General features: G+C 44.7%; 1 protein-coding gene across 2 annotated transcripts in view; it reads right to left on the reverse strand.

Annotated features, from left to right (window-relative positions):
• Positions 1-870: 870 nt before the first annotated feature.
• Positions 871-22,427, reverse strand: part of ZNF496 (zinc finger protein 496) — a 33,014-nt gene continuing 11,457 nt past the window's right edge. The window contains exons 7-10 of one of the 2 annotated variants that reach the window (XM_032477242.1): positions 12,249-12,360; positions 11,642-11,749; positions 10,486-10,599; positions 871-4,258 (exon numbers count right to left, since the gene is read on the reverse strand). In XM_032477242.1, the coding sequence (XP_032333133.1) occupies positions 3,501-4,258; positions 10,486-10,599; positions 11,642-11,749; positions 12,249-12,360 (1,092 nt within the window). In that variant the 3' untranslated portion in view covers positions 871-3,500. Of the gene's footprint in view, positions 4,259-10,485; positions 10,600-11,641; positions 11,750-12,248; positions 12,382-22,427 lie in introns of both variants that reach the window. The other variant, XM_032477241.1, reaches the window with a different exon arrangement.

A 22,427-nucleotide genomic window follows, 5' to 3' on the forward strand; every position in this document is an offset into this window, starting at 1 on the left:
GCTGAGAGAGAAGATGAATTTCCCAGTCGGTATGGGATGGTCAAAGTAGGTATAAATGGAACCCCAGGCTTTGCCCTTGAACTTACGATCCCTAATAACCAGCCTGCAGACGCGGGATGCCTTAGCCGTGGGACAGGACTGCAGGAGAGCCTGGTCATCCAGTCTTCCCCCCAGTGCTCCCTTCCTGGCTACACTGCCTTCTCATGCATGTTACCTAACCTGTAGACTTGTTTGTGTTGGAGCACAGAAGGGCACTGACCGTTACTTTTAGGACAAGACAGTTATCAAATTTTGTTGCTAATAAGAAATGCACCTGAGCTTGTTTGAGGGAACTGAGGAGGTGACGTAAATGTCATCTAATTCTCTACATTTTGCTGCAAGCAGAAGCGTTTGTGCCTGATCAAAACTCCACTTTCGACAGAGGGAAACCATCTCATGGAAGAAAAGCAACCAGGACCAACCTCCAAGTCCAAGGCAGACCTCGTGCCTTGTCTTCCACTTGTGCAATGATGTCACTTAGGAATGACAAGGTACCTTCTCACTACTGGCCTCATCTTTGTTCTTCCTAGCTGGGGCAAGAGGTTGGGAGACAGAGGATTCATTAAAACGGCAGAGGTTGGTGGCTGCGGTGCGACCAGGAATGCGTCCAACCCCTGGTGTAAAGAAGCAGCTGCTTCCTCTCTCCTCTGGTGAGAAATCATTTCAGGTGGCCAGAGCTATCTGAGGCCTAAAAATTTCACCAGATGATGCCTGACATCCAGAGGGGCCGTTTTCAGCACCCTCCCACCTCAGGTTCTCCTTGTCAAGTTAACTCTCTCTCTCAGCTGTGCTGCACATTTTTTAACTAAAATGAAGAGTCTGACACGAATATTGATTCATCGAGTCAAGTTTTTATTATGCACCTGTGAGTTTATGGGAACAATGACAAGGGATCAGAGGAACAGGGGGGACAGATGATTTTCAGATGTGGGGTCTCTGAACATCCGTGACGAGGTAGAGACGTAGCCCACCTGTCTGCCCAGCCAGCCAGGGAGGGTGAGAAAGGACCAAGCGGGTCGGCTCTCCTGTCTTCTGGAGGAGCCCTCTCCAGCGCCGGTAACCTCACTGGCCGCTTCTGCGTGGGAAGAGCCTGGGATCTGAGCTACATCACCCAGGAAGGTTTCTGAACCCAGGGGCAAGGTGACCTTCTGATTAGTGAGGTGCCTTGGTCAGGTGTGGGTCAATGAGTGGGGGGCTCCCTCAAAATATTTGGTGAGTACTGAACAGACGTACAGCCTCCCCATAGGTCTCAATTCCATTACTTCCCTTTGTCTTATTTATGATACGATTTTATATATAAAATATACCAAGTAGAGCAGTGTTTCTCTTTTAGACAAATGTTTGAAGTGAGTGGGTTCACAGCCTTCCCCTTAGTGGAATCCTTGGGCAAGAGTGCACAGGTGGGTGGGGGTAAATGTACAAAGAATCTGGCTTATTTGGAATTTTCCACTTCCTTGGCCTTCAGGATTCGTATTTTTCTCTTTTCTTTTGGCAGATCAATCCAAAAGGCAAACTGTTTAGAAACAAAGAGTCCCAACAGTTTTTTCTCGTGTAAGGTATGATTAAATGATTTTATTGCATTTCCTGTTCCTGGGTATACAGACGCATCTACCCCTGCAGAGCAATCGTAAGACCCTGCAACTCTTTCATTGGGTTTGTGGTAGCAGTGCCTCTTACAGTGACAATGAAGTGGGTGACAAAGAGCAAAGGGCCTTGCATTCATGCACCCAGTCTTCCTGCCTGCTGATGGGACCTGACAGACCAACAGAAAACACATGCCTGGTGACTGGCTTTCTGATTCAGCCACTGTTGATTCCACAGCCCCCCTGGTTTCTCTCCACTGAGCCGAGCCAACGTTGCCAGTCTTCTGGGAACAAGACCATGGTTTTCATTGCTTGAGGTTTCACTACCAATGGTCACTCCCAGTTCAGAATCCCAGGCTATGAACTTTACAGGCTGTCATGCAGAGGACACCCACCCTGGGAGAAGCTTGGGTCTGAATCCTGCTTCCAATGAATTGGGAACAAGCTAACTCGAGTTTGTATTGACTCATCTGTGAATCAGGAATGATATAGCAGCACCTCAGAATTATCTGGTGGTGTGGGCTGGATTGTGTCTCCCCCTTCCCCAAAGTCACACTGAAGTCCTAACCCCAGGATCTCAGAATGTGACCTTATTTGGAAATGGGATCATTGCGGATACAACTAGTTAAAACAGGAAGATACCAGAGCGAAGACCCTAATCCAGTGTGACTGCTGTTTTCATAAAAAGGGCAAATCTGGAGACAGACACGTACACAGGAACATACACAGGAAGGCAGAGACGGGGTGATGCTTCAAGACGCCAAAGAGGATCGATGATTGCTGGCAACCACCAGAAGCTAAAGGAGAGGCATGGAACAGATCCTTCCTTCACAGGGAACCAACCTGGCTGACACCTTGATCTTAGACTTCTGGCTTCCAGAACAGAGACGATGAATTTCTGTGGTTCTAAGCCCCCCAGGTTTTGGTCCTTTGTCACAGCAGCCCTAATGAACCAACAACAGGCACACTAATAATGCATACATAGAACCTGACTTCACCCGCTCAGCTCACCCAAGGAGCCCCTCGTTCACTGGGGCCTGGGCTCCCCTTTCCTAGACAGGACAGAAGCGGAAGGGGGAGCTTAAGTGCCTTCCAAATGGCGGTGACTTCGCTTCTACCCCACAGCCATACACCAGTGACCTTCGGGTTACAGAGGACAGTGTAGAGAGCGTGTTGAAACATAAAATTGGAAGTGTGGGCTTTGCCTTGGATGAGCTCACAATCCCTAATTAAACTACCCGCCATCACAAATGAAAGGTACGACACAGTTGCCCTTCGGCAAGAAGAAACTGTCAAGCCCGCACCAAAGCTTCTGAGCGGGAAAGGGCTATCTGAAAATTGCGACGCGTTCCAGTGGACCAGATGGTGACAGGGACTTGATGACATGGCTTGTTGTGCTTGGCCCTGCTGCCCTTGTGCCCACGGGAAGCACCCTGCCTCACTACCTTCCTCCACGCCCATCAGCCCACCCGCAGCCTCCTGCTGTCAGAGAGAAAGTGCGGTCACCCCCAGGCCTCGGGACGCTGGCGGGCCTTCGGACAGGGTGGGGCGGGAGTGTACTGAAAGTGAGTTGGCGAGCGACGGACCTGCACAGGGGCCACCGCGGCAGGAGGCGCCCTGGTCCCTCCGCCCGCTTGGGGACCACTGGACTGGGTTCTCCAAGCCCCCAAACCCCAGGCAAGTCCAAGCTGCTGGTGACACGCCCTCCCGGCTTTGGGCACAGCAGAGACAGAACAAATGCTCAGTTGGCCACTATCTCACTTCTACCTGAGAGGAAAGAGCAGGAGGCTGTGGTCTCTGTCCTGGGGAGGAGGCTGGAGCCAGTCCGTCCCAGGCGTGCGCAGGGCGCGCTCTGCCCAGGCTGGGGCCGCAGCTGACTCAATAGGAGTTCAGCGCCTGCTTGGACCGGCGTTTCATGTGCAGGCGCTGGTGGCGGAGGAGGTCAGAGTTCTGGAAGAAGCTTTTGACGCAGTACCGGCACTGAAAACGCCGGGGCTTGTCCATGTGAATGTTGCTGCGGTGCCGGGCCAGGTGGTCGTGTCGCTGGAACACCTTCCCGCAGTCACAGCACTGGAAATGCAGCTTGGCCTTGCCCTTGGCCAGCAGGGCGTCGGGCTCCCCGCCCAGGGCCCCTGGTGCCTCCTGCTCTTTCTTCTTCACCACCTCCAGTTTGTCCGGCTGCAGGTGGATCCGCCGGTGGGAGAGCAGGTGGGAGTTGAGGCGGAAGCTCTTCCCGCAGGCGCCGCACCTGAAAGGTTTCTGGGCCTCATGGGACTCCAGGTGCCCGTCTAGGTCCTCGCTGTCGCTGAACAGCTCCCCGCACACCGAGCACTCGTGCGGCTTCTCCAGCTTCCTGCGACTCCGCAGGTGCCGGATGAAGTTGACCCTCCAGCGGAAGATTTTGCCGCAGTTCGGGCACACGTAGGACTTTTTGGAGGAGGCCTGCACCTCGCCTGCTGCCTCGAGGCCGCTCCGGGGGGAGGAGGGGAGGCTGCGCTGCTTCTCCATGGGGCTCCGGGGCTCGTCTGCGCAGTACGAGCCAAGCTGGGAGTCCTCCTCCCCAGAGCTAGACAGGACAATCTCGATGGTCACCTCCTCATCCAGGCTGTTCTCGGGGAACGGCGCACCACCTCCGGCTACCAGAAAGCAAAGTGGAGGTCAGTAGTGCTGCCCCGGCCACGTCCTAGCCCCTGGGAACCCCGCCCAGGGAGGTCCAGCTTGGGTCCAGAAACCCACATTTTTGCAAGCGATCCTCCCCCTGCGTATTACCTCTGGTATAGCCTGTGGGAAGGGAACCCTCAGCACGGGCCACACTGTGCTAGCCCATTCTGGGTACCACTTTCTTGTCTCTGCCTCTTCCCTCCCTTTTATCCTAAGCTCCCAGACCCAGTCCTTTTTTTTTTTTCTTTTCTTTCCTAGCCACTGAAACTCCTCCAAGCTCTAAGAATTTCTATTTGTGTTAAATTAAGTCTTGGCCATCGACACATCACTTCGCAACTGCCTGGCTTAACTAGGCATGGGAAAAAATTCTGTCAGGGCATGTTAAGGGCTCTGAGATAGAAGACGACCCTACATTCTATAAAAAGAGTACCAGGAAGCTGCCAGCTACCATACTTTGGGAACTGAAATGTCCCAGGGGCTGTGCGAAACTGACAACATGCACAGCCCCATTTGCTCCTGCACACAACCTAATACATTATTTGCCACATTATAAACATAGGCAAACTCAGGTGATGTGCCCAAGGGCTCAGGGTTGAAGCAGGGCTGAGCCCTGCTGTGACGTCAGGGCTGTTCAACGGTCCAGGACCACCCAAGGTCATCTCTCCCTCTCAGTGTCGCATCTGAGGCCCACCAGCAGCCACCAGTGGTGATGGGTAGAGGTATTTGGCACTTTATAAATTACACTGAAGCTGGCTCAATGGATCCTGAGTCTGTGATGATGGAGAGCAGTCCGTGGGGAGAAGGTGGGTGAGCACTGGGGAACCAGGTATGAGGGCCTGGCCTACGACCCAGAAGCCCACTGCACAGCTCTCCTCAGGACTGTTTCCTTCCTTTTGTGAAATGTGGGGCTCACGTCTAAGGGGCAGGGGGCAATGCTACCAGGTTCTTCAAGAGACCAGCAGGAATATGGTTATTCTGGGCTTCATTGCTGGAGGGAGGAGAGTTCTGGCAAGTTAGGGAAACTAAGGGCAAGTGGAACTGGACAGAGCACGGCAGGAAGACCCAAAGCCACAGAACGCAGGAAAGACACTAGGCTGTGGGCGATTTGTCCATACATCAGAAGACGAGTGTGAGGGGCGCTGGGTAGAACGTGAGACTGCGGAGTGGGAAAGCAAGACTTGAAGATTTAGAAAAATTTCGGTCTATTTATATTGCGAAAAATGAGAAAGTATGTTCTGGAGAGAACACCAAGGGTGGCTGGACAACCATGGATTCAACCATCTCAGAAGCTAGGAATGGAGATGAGAAAATTCAGGAAAGATCTGTAGAGGACCCTCTTGGGACCCTCTTGCCTGACAGCCTGGACCCCTATAAACTGCGTGAGGGGCCAACAATGTTTCTGAGAACGTCATATGAACAGACACACTGACATCCTGGACTTCAAAGGACAGAGACAGGATGACCTGAAGGAAGGCTATCGGACTTCTAGAAAGAACTAGTAGAGCTAATTGGCTGCAAACATGCATTATTCTTGAAGAAAAAGGAAGATGAGCCCCACGGGCAGTTAAGAGGTTGACAGAGCTGTTGCTGCATCCACAGGCCCAGAGGGCGGGCAGAGCACTGAGCAAAGATGACTCCCAAGCCCTAAAATCTAACGGAATCTGCCCTGCTAGGGTTCAGACTCGCTTGGGAGCCGTCAGCCTTCTTTCCCATTTCTCCCTTTTAGAATGAAAATGTCTGCTCTGTGACTGCCTCACTGTTGCATTTTGGAAGCACATAACTTGATGTCTGGTTTCACAGGTTCACAGATGTAAGTGAATGTACCTTGAATCTCACCCAAATCTGATTTAGATGATATTTAGATTAAATTATGGACTCAGAGTTGATGCTGGAATAGATTAGGGGATGTTGGGATAGGGTGAATGTATTTTGCACTTGAGAAGCATGAATTATGGGGGAACAGAGGGTGAACTGTTACATACTGAACTGTATCCCCTTAAAAAGTCATGTTATATGGATCAATGGAATAGAACGGAGAGCCCAGAAATAAACCCACACAACTACAGTCAATCAATCTTTGACAAAGGAGGCAAAAATATACAATGGAGAAAAGACAGTCTCTTCAATAAGTGGTGCTGGGAAAGCTGGTCAGCTACATATAAATCAATGAAATTAAAACATTCCCTCACACCATACACAAAAATAAACTCAAAATGGCTTAAAGACTTAAACATAAGACAGGACACCATAAATCTCCTAGAAGAGAACATAGGCAGTACATCCTCTGACATAAATCGTAGCAATGTTTTCCCAGGTCCATCTCCCAGGGCAATAGAAATAAAAACAAAAATAAACAAATGGGACCTAGTCAAACTTACATAGGTTTTTGCACAGCAAACAAAACCATAAACAAAACAAAAAGACAACCTACAGGTTGGGAGAAAATATTTGCAAACAATGCTATTGACAAGGGTTTAATTTCCAGAATATACAAACAGTTCATACAGCTCAATAAAAGAAAACAAGCAACCCAATCAAAAATGGGCAGAAGACCTAAACACATACTTATTCAAGGAAGACATACAGATGGCCAACAGGTAAGTAAAAAGATGCTCAATATCGCTAATTATCAGAGAAATGCAAATCAAAACTACAATGAGGTATCACCTCACACTGGTCAGAACAGCCATCATTAAAAAGTCCACAAATGATAAATGCTGGAGAGGGTATGGAGAAGAGGGAACCTCCTACATGGTGGGAATGTAATTTGGTGCAGTCACTATGGAAAACAGTGCCTTAAAAAACTTAGAATAGAGTTACCATATGACCCAGCAATCCCACTCCTGGGATTTGAAAAGATACATGCACCCCAAAGTTCATAGCCGCACTATTTACAATAGCTAAGACATGGAAGTAACCTAAATGTTCATCAACAGAGGACTGGATAAAGAAGTTGTGATATATTTACACAATGGAATACTATACAGCCATTAAAAAGAATGAAATAATGCCATTTGCAGCAGGATGGATGGACCTAGAGATTATCATACTAAGTGAAGTAAGTCAGAGAAAGACAGATATCAAGGATATCACTTATATGTGGAAATCTAAAAAAAAAATGATACCAATTAAGTTTTTTACAAAACAGAAACAAACTCATAGACCTAGAAAACATACTTATGGTTACCAAAGAGGGAGAGAGAAATTAGGAGTTTGGGATTCACAGACACAAACTACCATATACAGAATGGAGTAACATCAGGGATGCCTCTCAGCTCAGCACTGATAAGTACAAAAGGGTGTGAGGAGGGAGATTGGGGGGAGGGAGCAGAACTGGCTGTTAGGCTAACAGAAGGGAGAACAGGGAAGAGTTACTGGTCTAAGTGCTTTTATATGTATTAAATCATTTAATCCCCAACAATAACTCCACAAGGTGGCTATGGCTCCCATCTCTGACTTACAGGGGAAAATTTAAGAGAGAGAGAGAGAGTTGCCCAAGGTTTCAGGAGAATTGAGCTCAACTGGAAGGGGGTGGTGATGAGTGCGAAAGCCTGTGGCCATGCTGGACCATGGCCAAGGAAGGACCAGTCTGCTGGGTGTGTTCAAAGAGGTTTGCGGGGCAGGCAAAGGCCCATGCCCAGGTGATGGCCAACTCCTCAAGAAGGGCACTGTGACCTGGGAATAAAAGGTCCCCTGTCAGCTGGAGGGGCTAAGGAGAGAAGCAGGGAGAATAGGAAGCTAGACGTGGAGATAGATAGATAGATAGATAGATAGATAGATAGATAGATAGATAGATAGATAGGTTATTAAAAATATATTCTTAAATATTAGGATGGGGAGACTTTCCTAAGCAAGACATAAAATCAAAAAAGAGATGAATTATATTTACAGATTAAAATTACTCTAAAAACTATGTGCCAAAAAGGCATATAAACAAAGTTTAAAAAACAGGAGGAATTATGTGCAAATACACAAGGGACAACAGATTCAAACCTGTAATTTTGAGTTTCTACGAATTCATAGAAAAGGCAAGCTAATGGGGAGTAAAGAACAGTCTGGAGCCCAACCACATGGGTTCAGCTCCTCAGTCTGATACCCTGGGCTGGTGACTTCAGCTCGGGTGCCCAGGCTGCAGAATGGAGACATCATCGTACCCATTATGGGCTGTCTGTGTCTCCCCAAAATTTGTATGTTGAAGCCCTAACTCCCAGTGTGATGGTATGAGGAGGTGAGCCTTTTAGGAGGTAATCAGGTTTCTATGAGGTCTTGAAGGTGAGACCCTTGTGATGGGATCAGTACCCTCATAACAAGAGGAACAGACAAGAGCTCTCTGTCTCCCTGAGGAAGCATCCAAGGAAAGATCAGGTGAACACATGGGGAAAGGCAGCCATCTACAAGCCAGGAAGAGAGGCCTCACCACACACCGGGTCTGCAGCTGACTTGATCTTAGGCTTCCCAACCTCCAGAACTGTAGGAACTGAATCTGTTGTTGAATAGAAAATACCTCCATGGTATTCTGCTATGGTAGCCCGTGCTGGCTAAGACAGCGTCTGTCTCAGAAGGTGCCGAGAGGATGCGATGTGTAAAACCACGTGAAGACCTTACACCAGTGCAGTGCTTCGACATTTTAGAGTTAACCAAATGTGAAGGGAAGAAAGGCAAACAAGAAAAAAGGGGCAAAAGACTACTAACTACGCAATTCACAGAGAAAACACGAAAAGATATTCTATCTTAGTGGCAGCATTACAGTGTGCTGGCCGTCTGGACAGACACAAATGGAACTGGCTGGAAGCATCCTTCCTGAGTGTGGGTGTGGGGTGTGGACCCGTCACCTGCTGTCAGAAGGTGTGGGAAGGGCTACCAAATAAAACTGGTGCCTATTCTTGGCAACCCATCGTCTCTCCCTGTTCTCAGATAGCAACCTTTAGCTTCTTGCCATTTCAAAGGAGATTCGGTGTCAGAGCCCAGCAAAGGGAGACTGGAGCTGAAAATTCCTCTGGGGTAATGAACATCCACATTCTAAAAGTATGCTGCCATGGCGGAGAGACATGCTGTGGGCGGGGCAGAAGCCAGAGAGGATTCAAAACGCGTCTTGAGAATGGAGCACTCATCAAGCCTAACTGAGAGTGGGCCACACGTGAGCGATCACCCCGAGCGTGCAGAAGCAGGCTCCCGAGAAAACCAGGGGCGAGCACCTAAGCTTTTAGGGAGGAAGCACTTACTGTCCATCCAGACCTGCGGTCACTTACATAAACGTACAACCCCTCTTGTCTACATAGTACGGGGCGGGGGACGCAAATGGCTGTGACCCTGCATGGATGTAGGTGGAAATTCCAGAATATTGTGTAAATCTTGCCTCAAAAGGGCATCACAGGTAAAACGGACTGTGCATGAGTCAGTCTTCATAGTTGCAAAAACCTCTATGATACAGTGGGTTTAAGTGACGATCAGAGACTTGCGCATGAGGTTTGGAAGAACTCCTGAACCCAGAGGACATTAAATATGGCGGGATTTTTGTCTTTGCCTCCGGAGGTGGTGATTTTTAACAACATGACTCAGACTCTGAATGGCGGCTACACCTGAGAGCAGCTGGAGCGCACTCTGCAGAGGCGCCCTGCCCCTTTCGGCACCCTGCAGCTTGCTCCTTAGTTCCACTTTGTCCAGGGACTCGGCTCTTCCACGCTCAGGGAGGAAATACGCAAACCCCACACCCTGCCACAACCCACCAGGTACGGCAAGGAGGGGAGGGCTCAGACTGGGGGTTAGCGGGGAGATTCCTAGCAAACAGAACCAGGGCAGGCAGCTGGTAACCCTCCAGGCGCTGCCAGCAGGGATTTTAGAGTTCAATTCCCGAACCTACCACCACCGCCCCCCAGTAGCACAAATGGATATACACACACCACACACATGTATGCATCAACACAACACGTACTTGTGCACACACACACCAGGCACGCACACTTTCACAGACACACACATGTACACACACAACACACCAGACACACTATGCACATACACACCACACCACACATGCTGTTACCACATGCATGCACACACATACACAGATGCACACTTAGGCACCACATCACTCCCCAAACTACATGCAAATATGAGCTCACATACACACCATGTACATACACACGCGCAAGCCACACATCACACACATCACACACACACCCACACCCGCCCGGCCCTCCTTTACCTGAGCAGGTGCTCTGAGCAAGCGCTGTCTGCTGGCAGGTCTGGAAGTCGGGAACCTGCAGCTCATCCCGTTTTCTTCTTTCTTCTACCTGGAATGGCTGGAGGCCTGGGAAGTCTTTCCCGAGAAGAAAATGAAAGAATTGATTTTTCCTGCAGCCGCAGCACTACTGGGGAAGGCACCTGAACAGACGCCAGGCTGTGATCCGAGAGCAGGCCTGGGCTCCCGAGAGGGAGGGAGGCCACTCAGTAAATGTTTGTTGAGCATGTGAATTCTGCAGGCAAAATGGGCCAACGCTACGAATGTGGGTTTTGAAGCTAGATCCAGGTTCAGCCCCGTCTACTTGACGGTGGACAAGTGACTGCCAACCCTGTTGTCATTTCCACTTTCTCTGTGCAGACGCTGCCTAAGTGCAGCCTGGACACAGCTTGCTGGGGCAGAGATGGGATGGGAGGCTGGCCACACCAGAGGCCCTGGATGCTTGTTCCAGGTGGGGATGGTGAGCGAAGTCCTGATCTGCTCTGTGCCAGCTTTAGGTCCCAAAGGAGGAGGGGAGTGGGGCTGCTGCCTCTACCATACAAAGGCTTTTCCCCTGAAGGCGCAGGCGTCTTGAGGCATTCAGCATGGTAGTTCTGAACACAAGCTCTGGTGACACAGAAAGCTGGGGGTGTGGAGGGTGCCTACATGTGCATCTGTGTATTTCAACTTAGCCCCAGCACCTGTCCGCTTTCCCCACACGACTTGCAGTACGTGGCTGGAAGGAGTAGACAGGTGAGGCGTCCAGAGGCACTGTGCCCAGTGTCCAGCTAAGAGGTGGCATGCCCTCCACCTCTCCTTCCTGACTTTGGAGAGTCCCTGACCTCACTCGTGGAGGGGGCCACTGGGCTGTCGGCACAAGCCAGGTACCACTTATAACAGAGGAGATTTTCCCATCACATCCTAGTCTGTGGTTGGTGGAGTGCAATCCGCACACCTGGCAAAATTAAAACCCCACGTTCTTTCTGTGAGGGATCAGGGAGGAGGCAAGACACATTCTACCAAGACGTGGTCCAGAGGTGACAGAGGGCTGCAGAGAGATGGCACAGGGAGCAGGCCTGCCTCTGGCCGGCGGCAGCCCTCCACCCTGCTCTAGCCGCCCAGTTCTGATGTCATTACTCACCCGAGTAGGACACCTGGGACATGTCCTTCCCCTGGAGGTCCTGCAGCTCTGGAACACGTGGCTCATTCTCCTCTCCCTGGGAGAGACCCAGCTGGGCAGCCGCGTCATCTGTTCACAGGAAAGGGGAGGACACACATTCATCCGTGCTCTGCTCCCCCGGGAAGCCAGGGTAGGAGGAGGGTGGTGACTCTGGGACAGGTCCAGAGGGAGAAGCCAGAGGGGCGCACAATAGGCCATGACATCAACAGGGGCCAGGCAGAGCCACAGAGAAGTGGAAAGTCCAGACAGAGCGAGCAGGAAGAGGGCAGGGGAGGGAGGACGCTGAAGGGCCAGGTGTGGCCTGAGGCATCTTTTAGGCTTATTAGTTTAAAAACCAGCTATAAAGAGAGCCTTCGGATAGGAATGACAGAAGAAAAGCAGTAAAACAGCCAGGCAATAAGCCCAATTTACATGGGACTGCAGCAGGGATGCTCACTCTGCAAAGTGGCCTTGGGGCCACTATGATAGTGACCGCCCATGGGGCTGGGGGGAGGGGTACAATGAGGTCTGAAATGGGCCCCCTCGCCCTGTTCCTTGGTCTCAGGAAGAGAGGGGAGTTAAGTCTTACTTGGAGGCAGTGAGACCCCGCAGTCCTCCCCAATGATGAACTCTCCGTAGAAGCCAGTCTGGGCAGGGTCTAGAAGGGACCAGTCCTCTTCCGAGAAGCAGAAGATCATGTCCTTGAAAGGAGAAACCCGGTTCTGAAACCACAGGAGAACAGGTACACCTCAATCCAGGGACAAGCTAGCGGAGGGATGCTACAAACAAGTGGGAAGCAAGATGGGGCTGAGGCAGAGCTCCCAGCAACGTGTGCAAACAGGAGAAAGAGAAAGCAGGCAGGCTGCTCCGGAGCTCACACTGCTTCCCCAGTTCTAGCCTGAGATCTACCTCGTATGTATCTAGTTTGGCTGGATCCAAACAGTGGATGTCTCCCAGGGTGGCCAAGGATGTATACAGAGAACGGCCCTCCTACGCAGTGCTGGGGAGGCCGCACAGCCACAACTCCCAGGCGGCCAAATGGGGAACACCCACCAAATTAACAATGTGCTCATCCTTCAATGCAGATTCCACTTGTAGAGTTTATTTTTTGCACATGGGCAGTGTGAGGTCTATATGAGCACTTTCACTGCAACATTGATGCAATAAAGATGGAAAACATCTGTGCTCGTCAACAGAGAACTGTGTAAGTGAGCAACAGGACATCCCACAAAGCATGATCACAGCCCTACCAGAAGTAATAAGGGACTCTCTGCACTGAGTAGGAAGCTCTCCAAGGTGTTCTGTTACATGAAAAAGCAGCTGTGCAGAAGGCTGTCTAGATGGCCCCCGTGTGCACCATGCCTAGATATCCTGACTGCTGGCTGCTTCTGTGGGGGTAGCTGGGACCCCCAGGGTCAGGTGCAGCAGGGAGGCTTTTCTTGCACTTCGTGTTACGAACCGTGGGAATGTGTCAAAAATTAACTTTAATTTTTGAAATAATGGCATAGCCACATAATACCAGGAGACCATAAAAATAAAAACATCATTTACAAAATAGAGATATACATTCTTGCCAGTTAGAGCAGGAAGCTAGGTTCTCAAGTTTCCTGCAAATACTAATGAGACAACAGATTGACAGTAATGTAAATGTCATTGAAAAATTCTTCATTTTGTTTGTAATAATCTGGAGCCTTGGTCATTTAATAGAACATCTGGGAGAAGTAAAATGTGAAAGATGAACAACTATTGGTCTAGTTGACACTTGTTTGTACCTTCTAATCCCAGAAGAACAGAAATACATAAATGTATTGTTTCTACTAAGCATGTCACTATTTACTGGCTTCACAGCCACACAGTTTCTGTAGAGTGTTTCAGTCACAAAGCATTTAAAATAAAATTCCATTTTGGGTTAAAAGAAAACAAAACAAAACAAGTCCTTTATAAAGTTAATTGGAAAGGACTTCAAAATAAAATTTTGAAGGGAAAAAATGCAACCCATAGTACTTCTGTATAATATACTAACATCTTTTTTTTTTTTTTTAAGAATTCATAATAGACACATATCCTTGTATCTAAATCTCTGGAATTACCAGTCCCTGCCATCCGGTTAGTTGCCCTAGGGGCCGGGTGTGGGGGGTGTGGTGCAGGCATGGGAAAGGAGAGTTTTCAATGACTCTGCTCTGATACCTTTGGACTCTTCCTTCTTCACATACACCCTTTAATTTTTAAAATTAAACCTAGAGAAAACAGAGCAATACAAGGAATAGGAGGAGCATACAACTCTTCGACTAGATTCAGTAAATTAACATCGTGCCCTTCGGTCATTTTCCCCCTCTCACATACGTGGTAAGTGGTACGGTGGGTATGTTTACTCATTCTCCTGGATCCCTGGGGACATGCAGGCACCACGACATGGTACCCCCATGTGCCTCAGCATGAATCTCCTGAGAAAAAAGTTACTCCCCTACATCAGCACAATTCTTGTAGCACAGTGGTTCTCAACCAAGGGGGATTGATTCTACACCCAGAGGATATCTGGCAATGTTTAGAGATATGTTTTTCACCACTAAGGGGTGGGCATTACTGACACTGAGTGGGTGGTGGCCAAGGATGCTGCTCCACACCCCTGGGGCTGCACCTAAGACAGCCCAACGCGACCAAGAACCATCTGGCCAAAATGTCACTAGTGCCACTCTAATACTCCCCAAATTTAATATCAGTTCAGTAATATCATCTAGTGTCTCCTGAATTATGAAACAGCATTACCCTTTCAAGGAAAAAAAAAATTATGAAGAGTTCCACAAGTGACTGACAAGAAGTCAAGATTGGGAGCTGTTAGGGTTAAAGCTGTCTCGTGGGCCCCTAGAAATCTTGCCAACCACACATTGTGTCTTAAAATGTCAACCATCAGAATACAAGTGAAATTCAACAGTCTTATATTTACATTACCGCGGGCATACGTTTACAATTATTTATGAGGATTTTTTTTTTTTTCGCCCAAGTCCATTTGATTAGAGAAGATTCAAAGTGTGGTGCTCCCCTGGGCACTTCAGGACGTAGGAAAATAGGCCTTCAAACTCGATTGGGAAGATGCACATTTCTGGGCAATATCTGGGAGAACACAGCAGAAGCATACCCAGTGCATACCCTGCGATCCAGTAATTCTATTTGTAGGAGACTTTTCCTAAGGAAATCATTAGGGATGTGTGCAGAGATGTGTGTAAAGGACGGAGAACACACTGCTTGGCAGAATCGTACGTGAGGTTTCTTTTCTTCTTTACGCTTTTCTCTAGTATCTGAAGGCTCACTCTAAGCATGTATCATTTATATTTTATTATTAAAAATTGAAACAAAATACCCAAGTACCCCCACTAAGGTGTAAAAATTATTAACAGGTAATAGTCTTTGCTTCAGGTTTTCTTTGAAAGGGTGTGGTGCATCACAGGTGGCATTATGGTTTCCTCTGAGCTCCTGGTCCCAGTCTCATCTCTAGACCTTCCTAGAGGTCGGCTGCAGCCTGGATTTGGTGTTTAATATTCTATGTGTGCTTTTTAGACTCCCACTACATCTGAATATAGTTTGAAGTAACAGCCCTGTTTTGTATGTTTTTAATGTTAACTTACCTTACACTCACCATTCTGTTTAAGATTTATTCATGTTGATACATGTAGGTGTAGTTCACTGACTTTCATGTATTTAGTTTCATAGAATTATTCTACTGTTGACAATGTTCATGTTTTCCCCAGTACTTTGCTATTACAAGCCAACAGCTCGATGAACTCTCTTATCTGTCACCCCATCCATGGGCATCTCTCCAGAGCAGAGATGCAGAGGGAGCATTGGGAATACACATCTTGATGGATATTAAGGATTTCCACATCGTTCTTCAAGTGGGGGACGTAAGGTACACTCCCACTGGCAATGCACTGGCATGTCTGTTTCTATACACATTTGCCAACAACACTGGGTACTGTCAAATGTCTAAGCTTCTAGCAACACTGTGGGTATGAAGCACTCATAAAAGTGTAACTCCTCTTTCCTTGAAGAATAACTCTCTTTGGGGTTTACTGGCCAATTGAATTTTGTCTTCTTTGAGATGCTCATTTATTTTCTTTGCCTATGTTTCTATTTTCTAATCAGTTGCTCTTCCTGTTTTTTTAACCAATTTCTTATAAACTGAAATTCTTTACTATCATAAAAGAAAAGATGACACTATTTCAACTAAAAAAATTGAAACATGTTTCAATCACCTTATGGTGGTATAAATAATCAGTAATATTAGCAATATAGAAAGAACTGCAAGAAAATGTTTAACAAATTGGTAAGGTGACTATTTTATAAAAGAGTACAAAATCAGAAATGTGGTTTGGAACAAAAAAAAGGCCAACACAGAAGAGGAGGAAAAGTTCAGAAACAGAATGTGGTACACAAAAAAATTTAACCTATAAGAAAAAACAGAACCTAAATGCTAGAGAGGATGTAGAGACAAGGAACCCTCCTGTACTGTTGGTGGGAATGTTGGTGGGAGTGTAAACTGGTACAGCCACTGTGGAGGACAGTATGGAGTTTCCTTAAAAAAACTAAAAACAGAGTTACCATATGATCCAGCAATCCCACTTCTGGGCATATATCTGGAGAAAACTATAATTTGAAAAGATACATGAACTCCAATGTCCACAGCAGCATTATTTACAATAGCCAAGGCATGGAAACAAACTAAATGTCCATCAACAGATGACTAGATAAAGAAGATGTGGTACAATGGAATATTACTCAGCCATAAAAATAACATAATGCCATTTGCCACAACATGGATGGACCTAGAGATCATACTGAGTTAAGTAAGTCAGATAGAGAAAGACAAATATCATATGATATCACTTACATGTGGAATCTTAAAAAAAAAGATACAAATTCTATTTACAAACCAAACCAAAAACAGACTCACGGACATAGAAAACAAACTATGGTTACCAAAGGGGAATAGGGGGGAGGGATAAATTAGGAGTTGAGGATTAACAGACACACATTATTATACATAAAATAAATAAACAACAAAGACCTGCTGTATAGCACAGAGTACTATATTCAACTTCTTGTAATATATAATGGAAAAGAATCTGAAATGAAAAAAAAAATGTATACATATAACTGAATTACTTTGCTGTACACCTGAACACTGAACACAACACTGTAAATCAACTATACTTCCATAAAGATTAAGACAAAAAAGAAAAAAATTTAAGTAAAAGATTTAAATAAGATCCAGAGACTCATAATGCAACATAAAGACATCTAGGTTTCAATAGAAGATCACTCACTATATCAAGAACCAGGAAAATGTCAAACTGAATTTAAAAAAGGACTGTCGTCTAGGTGCCAATAATGAGATGGCAGAGATGTGAGAACTAATGACAAAGGAAGAAGCTGTGATAAAAATGCTGTAATGAGCAATTACAAGAATGCTTAAAACAACTGAAAAAATAAAGAGCAAAGAAATAGAAGGTCTTGGCAAAACAAAAACAAAACACAGAAGATTTAAACAATAACTGGATACATCAACAATATATGGAAACATTAGAACTGAAAACCACAATACTGAAATAAAGAGCTCAGTAGATGGGCTCAATAGCAGAACAGAGGGGCAGAAAAAAGTCAGCCAACTTGAAGGAAAAAAAAGAGAAATTGTCCCAATCTGAAAAACAGAGAAAACAGACCAAGAAAACATGAACAGAGTCTCAGGTTAACTCTGGAATGGCAACAAAAGATGACATCTGTGTCATCAGAGTCCCAGAACTCTCAAGTCAGTGGGACTGAAAAAGTACTCGAAGAGAAAAATGACGCAAGACTTCCCAGATTTGAAAAGAGACATAAGCCCACAGAATCAAAAAGTGAAGTAAACTCCAAACAGATAAATGCAAAGAAATCCATGCCAAGACATATCATGATAAAGTTCTGAAACCTAAAGACAAAATCAGAAAAACAAAAATCTTAAAAGTAGCCAGAGAAAAATGAAACCTTCCCTACAAGAGAAAAGGAAATTTGAATGATGGCAGGTTTCTGGTCAGAAGTCATGGAGGCCAGAAGGAAGGGACACCGTGTTCTTCAACTGCTGAGAGACAACTGTCAACTGTGGATCCTACATCTGATGACAATACCCTTCAGGGATGAAGTAGGAATTGAGACACCCTCAGATGAGTCAAAAATAAGTACAGCTTATTTATCGCCAGCAGACTTATCCTAAAAGAGTGGCTAAAGAAAATTCTCTAAACATAAAGGAAACAACAAAAGAAGGAACCGTGGAACATAAGAAAGGAAGAAAGAAAATGTTAAGCCGAAATATGAGTAAATACAGGCTTTCCATCCCCCTTTTAAGTTTCCTAAGTCAGGTATGATAGTTGAAGCAAAGGTTGTAACACTGTCTGACGTGGTTCTAAATGTAGAGAAACTATTTAACTCAACTGAAGTATAAAAGGGGGAGGGGGAAGGGATGTAAAGCATTGTGTTAAGTTATGTATATATAATACTTAGAGCAGTCACTGAAAAGGTATATTGACAAAGATTCTTTGCTTGACCAAACCTTAGTCAGGTTCCTGAACCTTCCCCTGGGCCCATCTGTGCACTTCCGTGTAAAACCCAATTTTAGCATGAGTCAGTTTTAGTAGAACCTCCTGTTTTCCATGTCTGATTGGGTTCCTCATCACTCATCACCCCCTAGGTGATGGTTCATCACCTTGGCCTGTCTTCAGCAAGAATCCTGGTAGGTTGGTCTAGCACGAATCCCTTTTATCTTTATACTTCCTCTTAGTAATTTTCCATCCACCTACCTCCCCCCAACCTGCTCCTTGGCTATAAGCTATAAATTCCCACTTGCTCATGCTGTGTTTGGAGTTAAGCCCCATCTCTCTCCTCTACTGTAAAATCCCACTGCAGTGGTCCCTACATCTACGGCAGTGGTCCTGAATGAAGTCTGCCTTACCATCTTTAACAAGCATCACTGAGCATTTTTTTTTAACAATATAAAGATATACACTTGACAACACACTAGGTAAATCAAAACTGAATTCTTCAAAATGTTTGAGTAACTCACAGGAAGGCAAGGAAAAGAAAAGAAACAAAAAACAGAACAAACAGAAAAAAAAAGACTTAAGTCCTAACATGTCAATAATTACATTAAATACAAATGGTCTATGTACATCAGTTAAAATGCAGTGATTGACAGAATGGATTAAAAAATATGACCCAACTATATGCTGTTTAAAAGAAACTTCAAAGCTAATGATACAGGCTAAGTGGAAGTGAAAGAATGGAAAATACTTATGCAACTATTAATCAAAAGAAAGAGTAGCTCTATTTACCAGATAAGTAGACATCAGAGTGAAGAAAATCATGAGAGAGAGGAACATTACATAATAATAAAAGGGTCAACCCAACAAGAAGGCACAGCAATCCTAAATGCATATGCCCCAAACAAGCGAGCTGCAGAATGCAGGAAGCAAAAACTGACAGAACTAAAGGGAGACATAGACAAACCAACTACTATAGTTGGAGATTTTAACATCCCTCTTCTCAAAAACGGATAAAACAATCAATTAGAGAATAAGCAAGGATACAGGAGAGCTCAATAGCGCCATCAACCAACAGGATCCAATCAATACTCAGAGAACACGTCACTTATCAACAGCACAGTATGTCTTCTTATTGAAATGCTCACATAATAGATACCCAGACGGACCATACGCTGGATCATCAAAATCCTGGAAGGAGAGGAGAAACTCCAAACAAATTTGAAAGAGTCGAAATCATAGAGTGTGTTCTCTGAAAGCAATGGAATCAAACTAGAAATCAATAATAGAAAAATTCCCAAGTCCTGGGAAACAGAACACCACACTTCTAAAGAATCCTTGGTTCAAAGAAGAAGGCTCAAGGGAAATTTAAAAATACACTGAAGTGAATGTAGACAAAAATACATTGTATTACAATTTGTGGGCTGTTACTACAGCAGTATGTAGCTAAAGCAGGGAAGCCTATAGCACTAAAATGCTTGTATCAGAAATGCTTACATTTGAGGTAAAGTCTCAAACCAATAATGTAAGCTCCCACCTCAAGAACCTAGAAAGGGAATAGTAAAGCCAACCGAAACACGCTGCATGGAGCAAGTAATGAAGATGAGAACAGAAATCGATGAAATTGAAAATAGAGAAGCAACAGAGAAAAATCAATGGGACAATGAGCTAGTTCTTTGAAAACATCAATAAAATTGAAAACAAGACTGACAAAAAAAAAAAAGTATAAATTTTCAATATCACGAATGAATGAAGGATATTGCAGACCTAACAAAAAGATGATAAAGAAAAACTACAAATAACTCTTCATGCATAAATTTGACTACTTTGATTAAATGAAACAATTCTTTAAAAAAGACACACTATCACAACTCATCCACCACGAAACAGTATAAATAGCCCTATAACCATTCAGGAAGTTGAATCTATAATTAAAATACCACCCCCCACCCCCCCCACCCCCCCAGGTTCATCTGGTTTTACTGGAGAATCCTATCAAATGTTCAAAGAATTAACAACAATTCTACACACTCTCTTTTAGGAAATAAGAAGAGGAGACACTTTCCAATTCATCTTCTGAAGCTAGTATTACCTTGACCAAAACTAGACAAAAACAGCAAAGAAAACAAACAAACAAAACCACTGACCAATATTTCTCATGAATATAGATATACAAATCCTTAACAAAATAATAGCAAATAAAGTTCAGCAATATATAAATAGAACTTTGTACCATGACAAGAAAGGGTTTATTCCAGGGATGCAAGATTGGTTCAATATTCAAAAAGCAACCACTATAACCCACAATATTAACAGCCCAAAGAAAATTCACATGGTCATATCAACTGAAGTAGAAAAGGCTTTGATAAAATTCAATAATCACATATAAAAAAATTCCAGGAAAACAGAAAGTGAGAAACTTCCTCAACCTGTTAAAGAGAATTTACAGAAAATTCACAGCGAACATTATACTTAATTGTGAAAGACTGAATGCTTTCACCCTAAGCAGGAAAAAGGCCAGGATGGATGTCTGCTCTCATCACTGCTGTCTGACACTGTGCTAGAAGTTCTAGCCAATGCAATGAGGCAAGAAAAGGAAATAAAGGCATACAAACTGGAAAAAAAGAAGTAAAACTGCCCTTATTTGCAGAAGACATGATTGTCTACATAGAAAATTCAGGACTCTAAACAAACAAACAAAACCCTCCCTAAACTGGGTGCATCAAACCAGCAAGATCACAGAATATAACGTAAACATATAAAAATCAATTTCTTATACTCTAAACAGGTATGTTGTCATCAAAATAAAAAATATGTTATCACTTACAATTGCTCAAAAAATGAACAATCTAGGTATAAATCGAACAAAACACATGAAGAATTTATATGCTGAGAATTACAGAGACAAAAGAGATCAAAGAAATGGATAAACGGAGAGGCAGACTGCATTCACAGACTGAAAGACTCAGATGCCAGAAATGTCAATGCTCCCCAAATTGATATACAGGTTTAACAAAACTCCTATCAAAGTCTCAGTAAGACCTTTTGTAGATACGGACAAGATTATTCTAAAATTCAGAGAAAGGCAAACCAAGTGAAATAGCTAAAATAATTTTTTAAAAAAAGAGTAAAATGGGAGGAATCAATCTACCCAATTTCAATACATAGTGTGTAGTTACAGTAATCAAAATCCTGCAGTACTAAGTAGAAAGAGACAAATAGACCAATGAAACAGAACAGAGAACCCAGGAATCGCCCTGTACAAATATGCATAACTGATTTTTTGACAAAGGAACAAAAGCAATTCAATGGAGGAAAGATAACCTCTTCAACAAATGGTGCTGGAGCAACTGGATATCCACTGGCAAAAAAATACAAAGCTCGACCTAAGTCTCACACCTTACACAAAAATTACAGATCATGGACCTATATGCAAACGGATCACAGATTATGGATTAAATAGATCATTAACTTAAATGTAAAATGTGTAATTATATAACTAAAAAACAGGAGAAAACTCTTTGGGGTCTAAGGCTAAGCAAAGAGTTCTTAGACTTTACACCAAAAACATGATTCTTAAAAGGAAAAACTGACAATCTGGACTGAATGACAATGTAACACTTTTGCTCTGCTAAAAAAAAAAAAAAACCGTTAAAAGGATGGGAAGCCAAGTTCCAGAGCAAGAGGAAATATTTGCAAAACACATATCCAACGAAGGACAATTATCTAGAATATATAGGGAGCTCTTGAAACAACAGTTAAAAAAAAAAAAAAAGTAAATGGTTCAATAAGAACATGAAAGTCATGAAAAAACATTTCACAGAAGAGGATATTGGGATGGCAGATAAGCACATGAAAAGATGTCCAGTATCATTAGCCACTAGGGAAAATGCAAATTTAAACCATCATGAGATACCGCTTATCAGAATGGCCAAAATAAAAAAAGTGACAACAACAAACAGTGGAGGATGTAGAGAATGTCGGTTGGTCATACACTGCTCGTAAGAATGTAAATGGTATCACTGCTCTGGAAAAGGAGACTAGTGGTCCTGCAGGACTAAATATGTAGTTGCCACTCAACCCGACAATTGCACGCCTGGGCATTTACCCCGAAGAAATGAAACCTGTAATGATGTAACTGTTTATAGCAGCCTTACACAAAATGGCCCCAAACTGGAAACAAACCTAGATGTCCTTCAACA

The sequence above is a fragment of the Camelus ferus genome, chromosome 3 (genome assembly GCF_009834535.1).
Source record: "Camelus ferus isolate YT-003-E chromosome 3, BCGSAC_Cfer_1.0, whole genome shotgun sequence".
In the NCBI taxonomy this organism is placed as follows: Eukaryota; Metazoa; Chordata; class Mammalia; order Artiodactyla; family Camelidae; genus Camelus; species Camelus ferus.